This window comes from Budorcas taxicolor, chromosome 11 (assembly GCF_023091745.1).
Source record: "Budorcas taxicolor isolate Tak-1 chromosome 11, Takin1.1, whole genome shotgun sequence".
NCBI lineage: Eukaryota > Metazoa > Chordata > Mammalia > Artiodactyla > Bovidae > Budorcas > Budorcas taxicolor.
Window position 1 is genome coordinate 78,784,334 of NC_068920.1, and position 17,920 is coordinate 78,802,253.

General features: G+C 40.9%; 1 protein-coding gene across 2 annotated transcripts in view; it reads right to left on the reverse strand.

The window, feature by feature from the left end:
• Positions 1 to 17,920, reverse strand: part of FEZ2 (fasciculation and elongation protein zeta 2) — a 43,734-nt gene that overhangs the window by 15,819 nt on the left and 9,995 nt on the right. For both annotated transcript variants that reach the window (XM_052648467.1, XM_052648466.1), the window contains exons 3-5: positions 16,366 to 16,482; positions 13,950 to 14,091; positions 12,607 to 12,875 (exon numbers count right to left, since the gene is read on the reverse strand). In XM_052648467.1, coding sequence (XP_052504427.1) covers positions 12,607 to 12,875; positions 13,950 to 14,091; positions 16,366 to 16,482 — 528 coding nt within the window. The remainder of the gene's footprint in view (positions 1 to 12,606; positions 12,876 to 13,949; positions 14,092 to 16,365; positions 16,483 to 17,920) is intronic.

The window sequence follows — 17,920 nt, forward strand, 5'->3', positions numbered from 1 at the left end:
TGTGAAACAGAGGGTTAAGGATGTCACTTTTAAAGATCTTATTTGCAACTTCCAAGAAGATACAGGACTTTTTAAGAAGGCCAGTCAAAGCCGTGCAGCTGCACATACGCAGAGAGGCCCAACAGTACGAGAGCAGAAGGCCACACGAGGCCACGGTGCAAGCGCTCGCAGTGACGGAACTGCCCAGCCAGGCGACACACCCGGAACCGTCAACTCCAGTGGCTCCCTCAGTCTTCTGTAGACATGAGTACCTTTTGCAGATAAAGAGATAAAGACTAGGTCTTTAGGTTCTCAATTCCCACGATGCACCCTGCACCTGCGTCATGGCAAGCATTTATAAATGTCTGCTGAGCCGAAGGTGTAACACCTAAGACCAGTCCTAGAGCCTCCGATAACCACAGCAGGGGGCCTCTTGATTTCTAGCAGGAGAGAAACTTTTTTTTTAAACAAGTTAAAAGGCAAAAGTAATCTAAGGGTGAATAGAAGAAAGAAGATATGACAAGATATAAGGTTATTTGTCAAAGGAGTGAACAGTGAAGTTCCGGCAAAGCCCACTGAAGAGCCTGAGAGGTCAACATGAGATCAATAAGATAAAATCATCCTGTTGACATGGTCTGTAAAACAGTGGAGTGACTAAGAAATCTGAAATCCCTAGGATAATGAAAGAGTAGCAAGTAAAAGAAGACTAATGAACGAGAATGGAGCGACCACAGGCAAGACAAGAAGGAACAGGGCAAGAGCCCCCACAGAGCGCACAACAGATTCTGCTTTACAGCTGCCCAGTAAATTCCAAAAACATACACCCTCTTGGAAGGCAAAATGAATTTTGAAAAAGATAAAACCTCAGAGGCAGATTAAATTTACTTTTGAGTAAAACATCACCTCATTTAGGAACACTGCATTTATATGCTTAACAGCAGATGCGGTGTTATTAGGTACTTATGGTACTTAACTGGGCCGGTGAGAAGACTTTCTCTGTGCTTAAATTTTATAAGTAGGAAGAGGGAGGAGGAGAGAGATGGAAGGAAGGAGGAAGAGAAATGAAAAGAGGGAAGAAGAGAGGCATTTCTCTGTTGAACATTTGTCAGATGAAAGTGCAAGAGCCATGTCAACGTATGACAAAAGTAAGTCTCAAGGATACAAATGTTCGGTGACACAAAGAGCATTCAATAAAGGGCTGTTACAATTTAATTAAAATAAACAACAGCAGTGTTAAGTATGTCAAAAATGCCTCCATGTAATCCACCATTTCTAGACTGGAAGAACCCAAACTTTCAAATTCAAGGTGAAGAGCTGGTGAAGGTTCTGTGAGCCTAAAATTATTTTGTAATCGATCCACCACATCTTAATGAAGGTGTTAATAGCTCTGTAAAACGCCCTTCTCAGAATGGAAATTTTGATGGGAACCCATTTACAAGCAGGAAAATGATTAAGCGCTACAGTATTCACTTTATTGTTCACCTCACCGCTGACAAAGTGCCAAAGTAACAACGCAAGGACCGGAGAAGGGGTTTACCAGTTCAGGGCCTGGGTCACACGGTTTATATTCAGAATGCTCACGACTGCCTCATGACTGCTTCCTTCCTTGGCATGAGTATGTACTAAAGTTTCAGAGTCAGTCATTCTCTGGAAATTTTTCTCAGACGAAAACAGGAGCAACAAAGTGTAAACAAGATATAGAAGATAAAATGAAAAAAATCTGTAAAAATCTGAAAGACAAAGAAATGAGCCAAGCCCTCCAGGCCCATCCATATCACCCTGCACAGCTCAGAACTGGAGAACCCAGAGCCACAGGTCCCCCACCTCTGTACAGTCGGTACATCTGCCCTCCAGTGCACACTGGTTCTGTGAGCCAAGTCCTCTGTTGAGCTTTCGTTTACCCATTTAAGAAATGGCAGCAATATGGCTCAACGGTAAAGAATCCATCTGCAATGCTAGAGACGTGGGTTTGATCCCTGGGTCTGAGAAGATCCCCTGAAAGAGGAAACAGTAACCTACTCCAGTATTCTTGCCTGGAGAATCCCATGGACAGAGGAGCCTAGCGGGCTTCAGTCCACGGAGTCACTAAAGAGTCCGACATGACTAAGCACAACACAGCCCAACAATAACGTCTGCTTTATAAGGTTGTTGTGAGGATTAAATAAAATAGACCATGGGAAGCACTCAGCGTGTTCAGCAAACATAAATGTTCAAAAAATGTTTGGGCTGTATTCCCCTTTAAAGGCTAGAACAATTTAGAGGAAAAAAACAAAACAAAAAACGGCTAGAACAACATATGGGAAAAACTCCCAAAGAGAAAAACAATCATACATTTCTACTTTTCTCCCAAACAGTAAACAAGAGTATTTCAAGTTCTCCTCGTATAAATAAAATAGCAACAGAAATAACCACCCTGATTATAGTCTCCAGCTTAAAGAGGACTGAAGACAACACAAAGAAAAGATACTACTGTCTGACTGAATCACCCAGAAAACTTGAACAGAAAACAAGTAACACTTTTGGGTAATCCAAGGTCTTTCTGAACAATAAAAACACCTAGACACAACCACATACACTGAAAAGCAACACGGAATCAGATAGAGCACTGTGGTCTGTTAACTCTTTTCCAGAGTCTTAAATCGGCTCATTCTCTGCACAGTATTCACCAGCTTAACTCATTTCACAGAAAGCAGGATCCAAGACAGTGAAAAAACAAGCTAACCCGGAGGTCAGGAAAGTCACACTATTCCTGCTACCAAATTTTCTTAGCTTTTCTCTTAAGCTGACACCTCACGTGACACCCAGTGGCGCAGACCTCTATCAGGAAAGCCTTAAAAATCTAAATATCAAAGCTCAATAACAGGAAAAAGTTTGGGAGAAGCGATTAGGAAATGCTTTTCACCCATTTCTGACTCTTACTCTAATCCATGCTCTAACTCCATTAATATTCTTTATACTCAAAGTTCAGAAGAAAGTGAAATTCAAACATAATTACTGTTCTTTATAAATCACATCATTTGTAATAGTTTAAGTGATAAAGAACAGTAGTTAATTTTTCAGTTCGAATTCTCAAAATACAAAAGATGGGAAAAGCATAGCATTGAAAGCAACAGTTAAATGTTAAAAAAAAAGTAAAAATATTCAAATGATTAGTAAGCTATTACCTAAGATGTAAAAATTGATCTTGCTTATTTTGACACTTCCTCAAATCAAAAAATTTTAATGTGATTATAAATCAGTTATAAATGCAAACTCTACCCAAAAATAATTTTTTCAAGATCCAAGTTAGAAAATGAGTTACACCAAAGCAGATTAATATTTAAACAGATCTTAAATACTGAACTACTATTTTATAAATTCACTCTCAAAGTAGAAAGATGAGATATGAATAGGAGTAAATGGACTAGCATCAATTTAATTGCTTGTATTTGAAGATCTTTTAAAATTTTTATTTAATTTAATCTTAATATGGTAATTAAGTATTGGCAAGCATTTTCAAAGCTACTGCTGCTGCTAGGTCACTTCAGTCATGTCCGACTCTGTGCAACCCCATAGACGGCAGCCCATCAGGCTCCCCCATCCCTGTGATTCTCCAGGCAAGACCACTGGAATGGGCTGCCATTTCCTTCTCCAATGCATGAAAGTGAAAAGTGAAAGTGAAGTCGCTCAGTCATGTCCGACTCTTCGCGACCCCATGGACTGCAGCCTACCAGGCTCCTCCATCCATGGGATTTTCCAGGCAAGAGTACTGGAGTGGGGTGCCATTGCCTTCTCCGTTTCAAAGCTACTAAGCTAAAGTAAAATAATTAACTCTGACAGATTTATGAACTCTTTTCTGATACTTCTGGATACTCTAAATATACAGTAAGTTCAGAGTTTCCTGGCATATTATGGCTTTTACTTGAATTTGTATTATGTTAACAATTATAAACCTCTCCAAGACATAAAGGGGTCAAGAGCAGAATCCTGAGAAATACATGATCCAAAAGGATATATGCACCTCAGTGTTCACTGCAGCACTGTTTACAATAGCCAGGGCATGTAAGCAATGTAAATGTCCAGCGACAGAGGAATGGATAAAGACGACGTAGTACAATGGAATATTAGCCATTAAAAAGAATGAAATAATGCCATTTGCAACAACATGGATGGACCAAGAGTGTCATACTGACATTTAGAAATGACTTCATTCACACGCATTGGAGTGCATATATCCTTTTGGATCACATTTATATAAATGAATATACTTACAAAATAAAAATCAGACTCACGGAACAAGCTTATGGTTGCCAGGGCAAAGGATGGGGGTAAGGGACAGTTAGGGAGTTTAAGATGGACAGGTACACACTGCTATATTTTAAAAAATGGATAACCAACAAAGACCTATTGTATAGCTCAAGGAGCTCTGCTCAATTTCCTATGGCAGCCTGGTTAAGGGGGGAATTGGGGGCAGAATGGAAACATGTATATGTACGACTGAATCCCTCCACAGTTCACCTGAAACTATCACAACGTTGTTTATTAATCAGCTATACTCCAATACAAAATAAAAAGTTTAATAAAAACAAACAGACTCCTGATTTTTACTACAGTAACTGCTAAATCATGAAAGTTCACTATTACAGTCAGATACCAAAAAACCACTGCAGAAAACAAACAGTACATAATAGTAAGATAGCAGAAACTATCTCCAGATAACATTTCTCTAGGCAATAAAAGTGAAAATCACTTAGTTGTGTCCAATTCTTTGTGACCCCATAGGCTACATGGAATTCTCCAGGCAAGAATACTGGAATAGGTAGCAGTTCCCTTCTTCAGGGGATCTTCCCAACCCAGGGATCGAACCCAGGCCTCCCACACTGCAGACGGATTCTTTACCAGCTGAGCCACCAGGTACCACCAAAATACAAATTTATTCCATATCTAAAGTAATTTTTAATTCATAGGTGTGAATTATTAAAATAATAAACATGCATAAGTTTCTCTCCACCCTATTATGACCTTCCATTTTATGCCTAATGCTAATTTTTAGGAATATTCTTTCCAATATATAAATACAGAGAAGTACTATAAAATATCACCAACAAACTATTGTTGAAAATGTGATAATATTTACATTCAAATATGTGTACAGAGCTGACTTTATCCTCTCAACTACCACTACTTAGAAAAGGAGCAGAAACAACCCTTTCCCACCTTCTCTACTACTCTCTTTAAACTACCTTTTATCACTGTGTATAAATACAGTGTGCTCAAGGAACTGTCAGTTTGTTTTTTGTTTTTTTATTTGTCCCCCAGTCTGGAGACAACTGGTTTACCTGCTGGCTCTCTTCATTTAGTTAATGGGAAACTGGGATCAACCCAGTCAATCTTAAAGGAAAATCAACCCTGAATATTCATTGGAAGGACTGATACTGAAGCTGAAGCTCCAATATTTTGGCCACCTGATGTGAAAAGCCGACTCACTGGAAAAGACCCTTTTGCTGGGAAAGATTGAGGGCAGGAAGAGAAGGGGACAACAGAGGATGAGATGATTGGATGGCATCACCGACTCAATAGACATGAGTTTGAGCAAACTCTGAGAAAGAGTGAAGGACAGGGAAGCCTGGTGTGCTGCAGTCCCTGGGGTCACAGAGTCGGACACAACTGAGCGACTGAACAACTGGAATCTGATGCACGCAGCACCCAGGTCTGTTATTAGGTGGGGACGCATGGCAAGTGACTTGGAGATGGACGGTTTCACCATCTGTGGGCGTAACTCAGGCTGCTGGAGGGGCCCTGAGAAAAGGCATAACTCAACACACTCTGAGAATAAAACAGGGCTATGTTTTATAGTAAAGTTTAGTCACAACACAGTGATCTTTTATCTACACAAACTCACTTAAAAGGGGCTTACATTTTTTCCTTCTAATTTTTAATTTTATCAAATTTTAGTCTAAATCAGGGGTTGGCAAACTTTTCCATTAAGGGCTAGATAGTAGATATTTGGGGATTTGCAGCCCACACAGTCTCTATCACAACTATTCAACTCTCTACTTATAACAGCAAAGAAGTCACAGACCACGTATAAATGAAAGAATATAGATGTGTTCCAATAAAACTCTATTTATAAAACAGGCAGAGGGTTGATTTGGCCCTCAGCCAATAGTTTGCTTTGCCAATCCCTGGGTTAAATTATCTTAGCAAATGTAAAATTTTTAAATTCCAAATTAAAAAGGAACAACAACAGAAATACAGGTCCTTGTTTATATTTAAAGAGCATCAAATTCAAGTAGTTATGCCAGAACAATTCCTTCTAGGCTTTATTGCCCGTATAAACTAGAAAAACTTCAGAATAATAGTAGCTGTCTAAATAAAAATAAATTTCTCTTAAAGTCAGTTTTGGTCAAGATTAAATGAAAAACTAATACTGGGGCATTTTTGCATGTAAAAGAGAAATAAAATAGATTGACTGTTAGTCCTAATACGAGCAAAGTGCGTCATACAGACAGATGGAGCAATGCATCTGTGAAAGAAAGATATACACAAAAAAGGGTATCTATCATCTGAGCCCTAGCTCCTCCTCATCCTTAAGCAGTTAGCTCTCCAACACCAAAAGCAATAAATTAGGGTAATATGATTCTTCTTACAATGGAGTCACCAATTACTAATATCTCAGAAGCTTTCAGAATAAACTTCTTTGGGATAGACTGAAGCAGTTACATTGGGTTGGTCAAAGAGCTTGTCTTATAGAAAACCCTGAATGAACTCTTTGGACAACCCAATACATTTTTGCTGGTGGTGACAGCAATACACTAGAACTTCTCAACAGTTCAGTGCAACATGAACAACAGAAAAGATACTGCATACACTCCCATCTTCTCAGGCCTAGGCTTCCAAGAAGAAACTTTACACAGGACTTGTAATTGACAAACACCGGATTCCAAAGGAGGAAGAACATCCATTCTAGGCAGGGAAACACTAGTGAGATAGCTCCAGATGACAACCACCACTAAATTACTTTAATCTCTTAAATTACTAATGTTGAGACAGCTGGTGTACTTCAACCTGTTCTTGTACTCCTGTAAACAGCCACTGAAATTCAACGACCTGTGAACCTACTTGATATAAGCAGAAGACTGGCCCCCCAAAAATCCCTGGCAGAGCAATAATTCAAAGCACACACCCAAATCCTCTGAGATTCCATCCTCTCTACTGTGAAGTTTCAATTTAACAGACATGTATTAAGTGACAAATTAGGTGCAGTGCTGGGGAAACAATGTGAGTGAGTCTCCGCAAAGACTGCACTCCTTCCTAAGGAAAGACTTAAGCAACTGATCACCACAGAGTATGGTACCAGGACAGCAGATGTGTACCCTCAGCTCAAATGTGACACAACAGGCAACTCACAAAAGAATACAGACAGTCAATAAACCAAACCATTACCCGCCTACTGGGTCAGTCTACATGAGAAGAAGAATAATAACCATCATATGTTGGGGGTTTGGGGAAATGGCCACTCAACTTACGCTGTTACTGGGTAACATCTATGTAGGACACTTTGAAAAGATTGGTTGCTTAAAACTGTATTTTTGACCTAAAAATTCCACTGCTTTTGGTGAATGGGGAGACTATAGTTTCACTATAGTCAAAAGAAATATATAAGGAATAAATTCACCTTTAGGAAAAACGGTGAGTTCAGTCTGATAAGATAAATTCTTGATGCCCACAAGATATTCAGGGGAAAATGTCTAGGAAACAGTTTGACATATAACAACTAGCATTTACTCAGGATATATGCTACTCTTATACATATCATAATTTCACTTAATCCCTCCAAAATTCAAAGGGTTATGTACCCAGGGGCAGGATCAGGATTCAAACAGAGCTCTTAACCCAAAGTTCTTAATCAATATGCTATTCAGCCTCAATGTGTTTGGCACCTGGCAGAAAGATCCAAGGAAGAAATACAGATTTGCAAGAAAAAAAAAAATTTTATATTTTTTTTTACTATTTATTCATCAGAAATTTATTGAGGACCCTGTGGGACCTAGGGATATGTTAGATAAAGTTACATTTTCTATCCACAGGGAACCATAACAGAGACAGACATGAAAACAAAAAATTACAATATGGCATCACAGTACTAACAGCAACAGTTAAGAGGAATAATACTAACCCCAGAAGGAGAGGACTGTCAATTCTGCATTGGAGGAAGAGTCATCAAGAAAAGGTCTAAGAAAGGAAGATAATGCCTGACCATGATTTTGAATAATGAGTTTAAAAAAAGAGAGAAGAAAAGAAATCTCCCAAGAGGACAGTGGAAGCAGGAAAGGAAGGACGGTCACTCCAGAAAAAGGCAGTGGCATAAATGGTCACGCCACAGCCCAACACAACACAGTCAGTTCAAAGAAATGTACGTGCACCACCAAACCCATTAACAGCGCCCTTCAACCGTTCCGATCTCTACTCCCCACTCCCGGTTTTCCAGATGTTGAATAGGATAAAGGAGATAAAGTCTCTGACTCTATTAATCGACACTCTAGAATTGATGCTTTTGAACTGAGGTGCTGGAGAAGACTCTTGAGAGTCCCTTGGATAGCAAGGAGATCAAACCAGTCCATCCTAAAGGAAATCGACCCTGAATATTCACGGGAAGAAATGATGCTGAAGCTTAAGCTCCAATACTTTGGCCTCCTGATGCAAAGAACTGACTCACTGGAAAAGACCCTGATGCTGGGAAAGATTGAAGGCAAGAGGAGAAGGGGACAACAGAAGATGAGATGGTTGGATGGCATCACCAACTCGATGGACATGAGTTTGAGCAAGCTTCGGGAGTTGGTGATGGACAGGGAAGGCTGGTGTGCTGCAGTCCATAGGGTTGCAAAGAGTCGGACGTGACTGAGCGACTAAACTGAACTGACTCTATTAAGTCTCATTAGCCAAGAAGAAGATGTACTCTTCCACCATCACCTCCAAACAGAGAGCTGAAGAGGGACAGGACAGCCTGCCCAGCCCACCAGAAGGAGCAAGTGACAAGGTGACTACCATCTTGGAAACAACTCCCCATAGCACTGCTACCAACTGCCTCAACCAAGCTTTTCCTTTTCTTGATGGAATTTGTTACTACCTGAAGTTACAATGTCTAGTCACACTTTTCTTTGTTTAGTGCCTGTCTCCCTTGTTAGAATATAATCTCCAAGAGGCCAGAGGCCTTATCTGTTTTATTCACCACTGTATCTTCAACAGTGCCTGGCACAAAAAAGATACTCTGCAAATGTTTACTGAATGAATAGTTTTATCTTATCCAACATGTAACAGATTAACTTTAAAAACTAAATTAACATTTCACTTCCAGAAGATACTCAGAAATTTATTTAATATTTATGAATAGCATCTCTAGGCCCACTAATTTGGGGCTGGTGCACTGGGATGACCCAGAGGGATGGTACAGGGAGGGAGGTGGGAGGGGGGTTCAGGATGGGGAACACGTGTACACCCGTGGCGGATTCATGTTGATGTATGGCAAAACCAATACAATATTGTAATTAGCCTCCAATTAAACAAATTTATATTTAAAAAAATGAAAACCTAAACTCTGCTCTATTCACACTCATATTTTATTACAGTCTCTCTGTACCAAAAGTTGGCAATTATGGATAAAGTACTACAAATTGATGCTCTGTTTCAATGAAATGTGCTTGAGGGAAAAATGGCAGGAAACTATTGCACACTTAATGAAGAAATCCAAGTCTTTGACAGATATAAAACATATCTAAGGTAAAAAGAAAAAAAGTGACCAACGTTATTAGAAAACACGTAATGATATCTACAAAAGGGTCACCAATCCTTGGTGAGTCAGTCAGTAAAGAATCCATCTACATTGCCGGAGACTGCCTGCAATGCAAGAGACGCAGGCTCGATCCCTGGATCAGGAAGATCCCCTAGAGAAGGAAATGACAATCCACTCCAGGGAAATATAACTTGCTAGGGAAATCCCATGGACAGAGGAGCCTAGCAGGCTACAGTCCGTGGGGTCACAAAAGAGCTGGACACGAATGAGCAACTAAACCACCAAATGAGATAGCCAATCCACAGAGATCAGGCCTTGCCAAAACTGCATGTTATATAAAAGGCCTGGAAAGGCAGTATCTTGGAATCTGTTTCGCCACTGGCCATTTCACTTTAAAGTTCCTTTGAGCCACCGATCACTATTTTCAGAATCCTTAATAGGTTTCAGGCTCCCTGTGTCCCAAATGGAATGGCTTTTTGCCCTCCTTTCAAGCTTCATGATGATGGCGGGAACTGGTATCGCAAGCTTAGAGATGCCACTATTAGCCTAATTAAAGGTCTTGACACAAACAGCAGATCAGGACTCAAGAAGCAACTTCACATGTCCAAATATTGTGGGGGAAAAAAAATTTACTGTTCCTATGAATCTATTTCAAGGCTAATAAAGGTTCAAATAAGACCTAAACGTTGCCTTGTCAAATCCATTTCTCAACATAAATACCATGTAAAATCACACAATGAATCCACTCAAACACTTTTTAAATGGGAGTTAGAAAAAAGAAGCATTTAAACTACTCTACATGGGGTCGCTAAGAGTCGGACACAACTGAGCGACTTCACTTTCACTTTTCACTTTCATGCATTGGAGAAGGAAATGGCAACCCACTCCAGTGTTCTTGCCTGGAGAATCCCAGGGACGGGGGAGCCTGGTGGGCTGCCGTCTATGGGGTCGCACAGAGTCGGACATGACTGAAGTGATGCAGCAGCAGCAGCAGCAGCAGGGATACATTTATTTTCCTCGCCTAAGTGTTAACACAAATAAATGGAGAAATTACATGCAATCCCTAAAAGCAGATAGGCAGAAATTACCAACCATGCTATGACTTTTTAACTAAGCATTTAATCACACCTGCATAAAAGGACAGTTTAAAGGGTACAATTTTTTTTAAATTTGAGATACAAAATACTGTTCCTAATTAAAGCAAACTTCATCCAGGGCTGTATACTCAAACAAATGTTTTGGTTTGGGGAATGTTTAGGTGGGTATTTTTTTGTTTGGTGGGTGCTGTTTTCTTCAGAGTTGTCACTGCTACTGCTTCTGCTGCTGCTAAGTCGCTTCAGTCGTGTCTGACTCTGTGTGACCCCAGAGACGGCAGCCCACCAGGCTCCCCCGTCCCTGGGATTCTCCAGGCAAGAACACTGGAGTGGGTTGCCATTGCCTTCTCCAATGCATGAAAGTGAAAAGTGAAAGTGAAGTTGCTCAGTCGTGTCCGACTCTTAGCGACCCCATGGACTGCAGCCCACCAGGCTCTTCCATGGGATTTTCCAGGCAAGAGTACTGGAGTGGGGTGCCATTGCTAGAAGTCACTAAACACTTTAACCAATACCACCACTTCTAAAAAGTATTTTGTTCCACATATCTGGCAACTTTTGCAAAGTCTGTTTATAAACTGTCTTTTCAGTGTACAAATAACATTAAACTAAGAAAATGTGCATATACTCATAGGCCAAAGACAGTATAATGAATGGACTAAATAGTAAGATTCTTTCTGGTTTGTATTAACTCTCATTGGTAGTTCCACATCCCAGAACTGCCATGCTCTTTCCTGGATTCTATCAGAGTCTGATCAATGAGATCTATTTCTCTGATAAGCAGTCTTTAGAAACAATAAATCAGACTTACTCAAAAACAGAATTTTTATAACTGCAAGAAGTAACGGCCAGTTTGATGTAATTTGTATTATCATGTTATCACTATTGTGAAATTAAAAGGTACAATCCATTTAGAATATGAATCCCTTTGCCCAACCATTCAAGTTTAAAACAAAACCAACACTTCTTCGCATACAAACATAAATGTGGCAAAATACAAGGTCTCAACTTATCAAAGAAAAATGAAATGCCCATAAGACCAATAGGAAGTGTATCTCAAATACTTAATAGTTAACGTTTATAATGAAGTTCAATCAAGTGAAATTAACAGCACCACTTATAAAAAATGAAAAATGAAAAGCAGAAAACAAAAGTCAAAGTTCAAATATCCCCGAGTTGTTTTCACCAGTCAGTAATAGTCTAGTCAGCCAAATACTAGGCCAAACGGGTAATGTCATGGAAGTGCCTGTAACATCCTCTCATTCCAACTTCACTCATAAGTCAGGAGAAAACAATTTAAATGTCAACCTCTGCTTTTAGGCTCCGTATAGTTCAACTACCTCTAAAAGCACCCCATTTCTTACTATATATCTCACAAGGGCTAAGCAAAAACAAGAGAGCAGTATCATTCAGGTGCCCACCAGCCAAATATAAATAGCCTCTATTAACATTGTGAGGTATTGAAATGGTCACCTGCTAAAGCTTTTCCTTCAAACATTCTCTTATTCTCCCTCTCTTCCTTCTCTTTACCTCCCTCCTAAACATTTCAGCACTGAGTTATCCAGATAACCATCATACCCTCACCACAAGAAAACACCTCTCGGAAGGAGCAGAGTACACTGGCAGTCTTGAACGCGATCCTTCAGCTTTCTGGTGAAGACCCCGCGCACGCCCTGCTCCTGCACACGTGGGTCCTGCCAGCCTCTGCTGGCCTCATGGAAGCTGCTTCCAGCGTGTTCGCGTCACCCACGCACCACCACTTACTGTGCCGGGCATGTGGCTTCTCTCGTTCTTCCCGTTCTGAGAGCTGCCGTTCTTGAGTTTCTTTTTCTTTTTGGCTGTTTCTTTGTGCTCTTTCTGTTTGTTTTGCACTTCGATGAGAACAGAAATAAAGCTGTTCTTCACTTCTTTCTCAAACTCCAGTTCGTCTCGCAGGGCCAGCTGCTGCACCAGCTCTTCGGAGTACTCCTTGATGGCCGTCTCGATTTCCTCCAGCAGCTCATTTAACTCAGATACCGACAGCCTTTTCACCCCTGTGACCGAAAAGCAAAGCTGAGTGGACACGAAGACCGAAATGTTTCAAGGCAGCACAGTAAAATATTTCTCCCCAAAGAGCAAAAACATCGTATTCTGAGCAATTAAATGGTTTGTGATTGTCTCAGACTCCTCAGACTCCTGGTGGGCAGGTCTGAGTAGAGGTAGGTGGGGAAAGTTACTTCTCAAATAGCTGAGAAGAAAAGTATAACAAAATTTTTTACTCGTCTAAAATCAATGGTTCCATGAACAGTACTTCAGTCAAGACTTAATAAGCTTGTGCAAGGAAAAGAACACGAAAGCAGAGAGAGAGTACAGGAAACCACTGTACTGAAAAGAAATCACAGGCCATTGAGCAGGGTTCTGGGGCACTTCTGAAGAGAGGCCAAGTCCATTTGAAAGAATTAAGCTAAATACATACTTAAACACACATGCCCCAGTGTGTGAATTTTACTGAAAATTGGGAAGATGAAGGGCAGACGATTCCCTGAAGACCCTTTACAGGTTTTTCTCAGCACTTCCCTTTATTCTCAGGAGATACGAGAAAAATAGGACATTGTTGAAGCACTACCCCCCAGCACCTCAGAATATGACTGAATTTGGAGACTGCATTTTGAAAGAGATAATGAAGTTAAAATTAAGCCATTAGGGTGGGCCCTAATCCAATGTGACTGATGCCCTTAAAAATGAGAAGATGAGGACACAGATACACCACAGCAAAGTCCATGTGAGGACAGAGGAAGAGGCCTCAGAAGAAATCAGACCTGCTAATACCTCAGTCTCAGACTTCTAGCCTCCAGAACTAGCAAGAAGCAAATTTCTGTGGTTTAAGCCACCCAGCCTGCGGTATTTTGCTACAGCAGCCCAAGCGGAAAAATATAGGATTCAAAGGTAAATATGACACAGTCCCCAAGCAAAGATAAACAAATGCCCCGAGTACCACCGGCGGGGAGTCAGGAGAGGAGGAGTATGCAACCCAGCCTGTGAGAACCAGAGGTTCCTGAAGGTGGTCACACTCTACGGCTGAGATACACGGATGCACAGGCAGCACTAACTTAAGTAAGGCTTCTTACTCTCTTCATAACTGCTTGTGCTAGACCTCTTAAGAGTCTGAATTTCCTGGGAAAGCATAGAAAGCCGATCTGACTGGGTAGGCGTTTCATCGTCTTCTGGGTCTGGTGATTCCTGCATCATTTCTTCAATTTCTTCAATCACCTTCCAAAATATACAAACCACTGTTAGTCAAACACACATAGGTAAAACGGTCCATCTGTAACACAACACTCAACTGCAGTGACCAGAGTAGAAGTCCCCTAACTCTATATTAACCAGCCGTGTGCAGGAGTCGGCTGTCTGAATAATCAAAGGTTTACAAGAGTATACCAGGTTTATAAAAAAAAAAAAAATTGCAATATACTAAACACAAAAGTAAACAGCACATCATTTAAGACACTCATCCCATATCAGTTGGCCCTATGAGATCTTGTAATCTCTGAGTTGCTGCTAAAAATACATGCATAGGACTTCCCTGGTGGTTCTGTGGTTAAGAATCCACCTGCCAACGCAGGGAACATGTGTTCAATCCCTGGTCTGGGAAGATCCCACATGATGAGGGGCAACAGAGCCCATGTGCCACCACTACTGAGCCTGAACTCGAGTCTGATCCACAACAAGAGAAGTCAACACAACGAGAAGCCCGAGCGCCACAGCTCGAGGGTAACCTCCACTCACCACAGCTAGAGAAGGTCAGCACACAGCAACGAAGACCCAGAGCAGCCATGACTAAATAAGTATTAAACACACACACACACACACACAAAATCTACTTGAGACATCCCAGAAGGGGATCACAGTTACAGTTAAAAGAAAGCAAATGCCAAGAGAATTTACCGTATGCCACATCCAAGTACTCAATCTAAAGCTATTGAATAAAATTGACATAAAATTTATAAAATACAACAGTGTAAAAACCTTTACACATAAAGCAAGAAATTCTTGCTTTGGCAGGAAAGTTTTCCTTTATCAACAGAAAAAATTTTTCATATATTAATTCAAGGGAAGATAAAGGGATATTTAGGGACTTCTGTGATGGTCTAGTGGTTAGGACTCCATGCTTCCACTGCAAGGGGCAAGGGTTCGATCCCTGGTGGAGGAGCTAAGATCCTGCATGCCATGTGGCCAAAACAAAAGTTTGCCATTTAAAAGACAAACAAACAAATTTATGGTTACCAAGGGGAAGGGGAGGTAGGATAAATTAACAGTATGGAATTAACAGATGCACACTATCATATATATAAACAAGATAAAGATTCACTGTATAGCACGGGGAACTATATTCAATATATTATTATATATGCTATAATAGGTTATAACAAATCTAAACAATAAAGATATATACATACATTATGTATAAACAAATCAATTTGCTGTGTATCTGAAACTAGCACAATATTGTAAATCAGCTAGACTTCAATAAAAATAACTTTTAAAAAACAGACCTGAAAAAAAAAATAGATCTAAGAGTTTTAAAAAAAAACTGTTAGGGAAAAAATACAATAGGAAGCAAGTTTAACCCTTTTAGCACCAAGGAAAAATAGAAGCAAACCTGAAGGAGTGGGGATTACACTAATTTAGTAAGAACAGTTTCCAAAATAGGCATTTTTAAACACAAAAATAAGACACTGGAAGAGGCAAAGAATCTGTTTGTCAGTCAAAAGCAGGGACAGCTTGGTTTTCAGGCACAGAACCGAGAAGGCGACGAACACTCAGGGTCACACCTCTCCCCAGAGTATCAGGGTCTTCCTGCACTCGGTCGTCTAACTAACTCTCCTGCTTTTTAAGCACTCTCTTCAAGCCTAGAATGATCCAACCACAAATATGATGGAGCTTCAAGATGACACACTTTTAATGTACCGCTCCCGATCTTGACATCATACATCTCTTTACTGACCTCATCTTTCCAACCTAAAAATACAGAACTCACAGTTTCAGTAGCTGTGGAACATGATTTCAGGAAGAAGTTCGTGCACTACAGTTTGACAATACAGCAGAAGTGGGAAGAGTATTCAGAAAATGAGAAAGATGATTCAACAGGTTTTAAATGAATACAGGGTTGACATTATTAGAGCATTCCACAGGAATAATGCTCACTTCTTTCCTGGGTATACAATAAGGACTTCTAGTAAGTGCTAATGACTTCTCCATAGGTTTTAGAGAAACTAGGTAATTTCTGCACAGATATAGTTTTTCCATATCTGCTCAAATCTAAAGAAAGAGGAAAAATTATAGTATTTTTTCTGATTCCAGTGGAAGCAACAGCCTTCTTTTAAAGTAACCTGCTATACTGTTTTAACAATGCTTATCTTGGAAAACTACATATATTGAAAGATGTTCCCAACTAACATAATCCATCTGCTTCGGATTACACATTAAGAAACGGTTTTGCAGCCGAGGTTCCCTTTCCTTGATGGAGGGGACCCTCCTTTGTACCTGGTCTGCAGTGAAGAGCGGCTCGTCGTTGACGCAGGAGACGATGATTGAATGCATATCCAGCTGTTCTCTCAGCTCCTCATCATCTGAGGTATCAAAGAGCAAGCTGTCACTCATCTAAAGACAAAAACGAGCCACTGTCAAAGGCAGGGCCTTCTGATCACAACAAAGTCAAAGTGTCTGGGTCCAGAGGGCTGCTGAGGGAGCATCTGCTGAGAGGTTCAAAAGGCAAAGCTCGTTACAGTTACTCTGTACCAGGCAGTATGTGAGGCACGTTGCACAGCCACCTCGAACAGAAAGGAGAGGAATGCAGAATAAACATGAAGCTGCTAGGGGGCTGCACACATTCCCTTTTGCCCAAACGGACACATATTTCGCTGCTGATTTCATGGGGAAGAGGGTCCAGGAAGTACGAAAATATCTGGTATTCTACAGCGATTTGTAGGGAATTACAGCAAACGGGGGTGGGGGGACAGACAGGGTTATCAGCAAATGTTATTTAATTAATGATCTAATAGGAAGATCGGTGTGTGTCACAATTCCACAGAAAACAAAGCGTGTTACTTGCAGACTAACTTCTAATACAGTGAGAGATAAGCAATCACAGTCTTGGCAGAAGGGAATTGTCTACAAGGGTTATACTTAGCCCTTCCAGTAGAACTCTCTCTTCTTCCAAAAAAGTCTCCAGCTTCCAAAAATATTTTTAACTCTAACTATCCTGGAGATTTTCCCTTTGCCTCACTACCATTTTTCTCCCCACTCTATGCCCCAGGACACTGACCTTTATGGACTACATCAAAGGATACCCTTGACTTTCGATTCCCTAGTGGCCTAACACACTAGCAGATACTAGCAGGAGATGGAAGCTGGGGCAGGGGTCAGGGGAGAAGTCTGGCCATGTATTCTGCTGTCTGTCCCCACCAGACTCCAAAGGCTGCAGCACCTGTCAAGCTGATCTCGCCTGCATGGCCACTCTCCACGGGTCCTCGTAGCTTGTTTCCCTCCTGACCTCTCTTCATGCCTAAGGCTCATGCTAATGGGCTGCTTGCTGTTGGTATCTCACCATGTCTAGCTCATACAGTGTCCTCTACCCTCCCATGCCAATATCAACAGTCCCTATAATAATGGCCTCGAGTTTACTAACTGTAAAGGCCAAACGTGGAAAACCCAGCAGCTTAAAATGGACAAGCAATCATCTATCTATCATGAATCCATCATGACATGACCATTCAGACAATGAATAAAACTGAAATTAGAACTCTATTTGTCAGAAGCAGTGGAAACTGAGTTCTCAGAGAACAGATGGGCAAGGAATGATGTGAGAAGCAACCGTGTATTTTTTATCTTCTTATTTATTTTTGCCTACCCTGGGACTTCATGGCTGCACACGGGCTTTCTCTAGTTGCAGCGAGCAGGGGCTCCTCTCTAGTTGTGGTGTGTGGGCTTCTCACTGCAGCGGCTTCTCCTGTTACAGAGCACAAGCTCTAGAGCGAGCGCTCCCATAGTTGCGGGGAATGGGCTCAGCTGGTCCACAGCATGCGGAACCTTCCCAGAC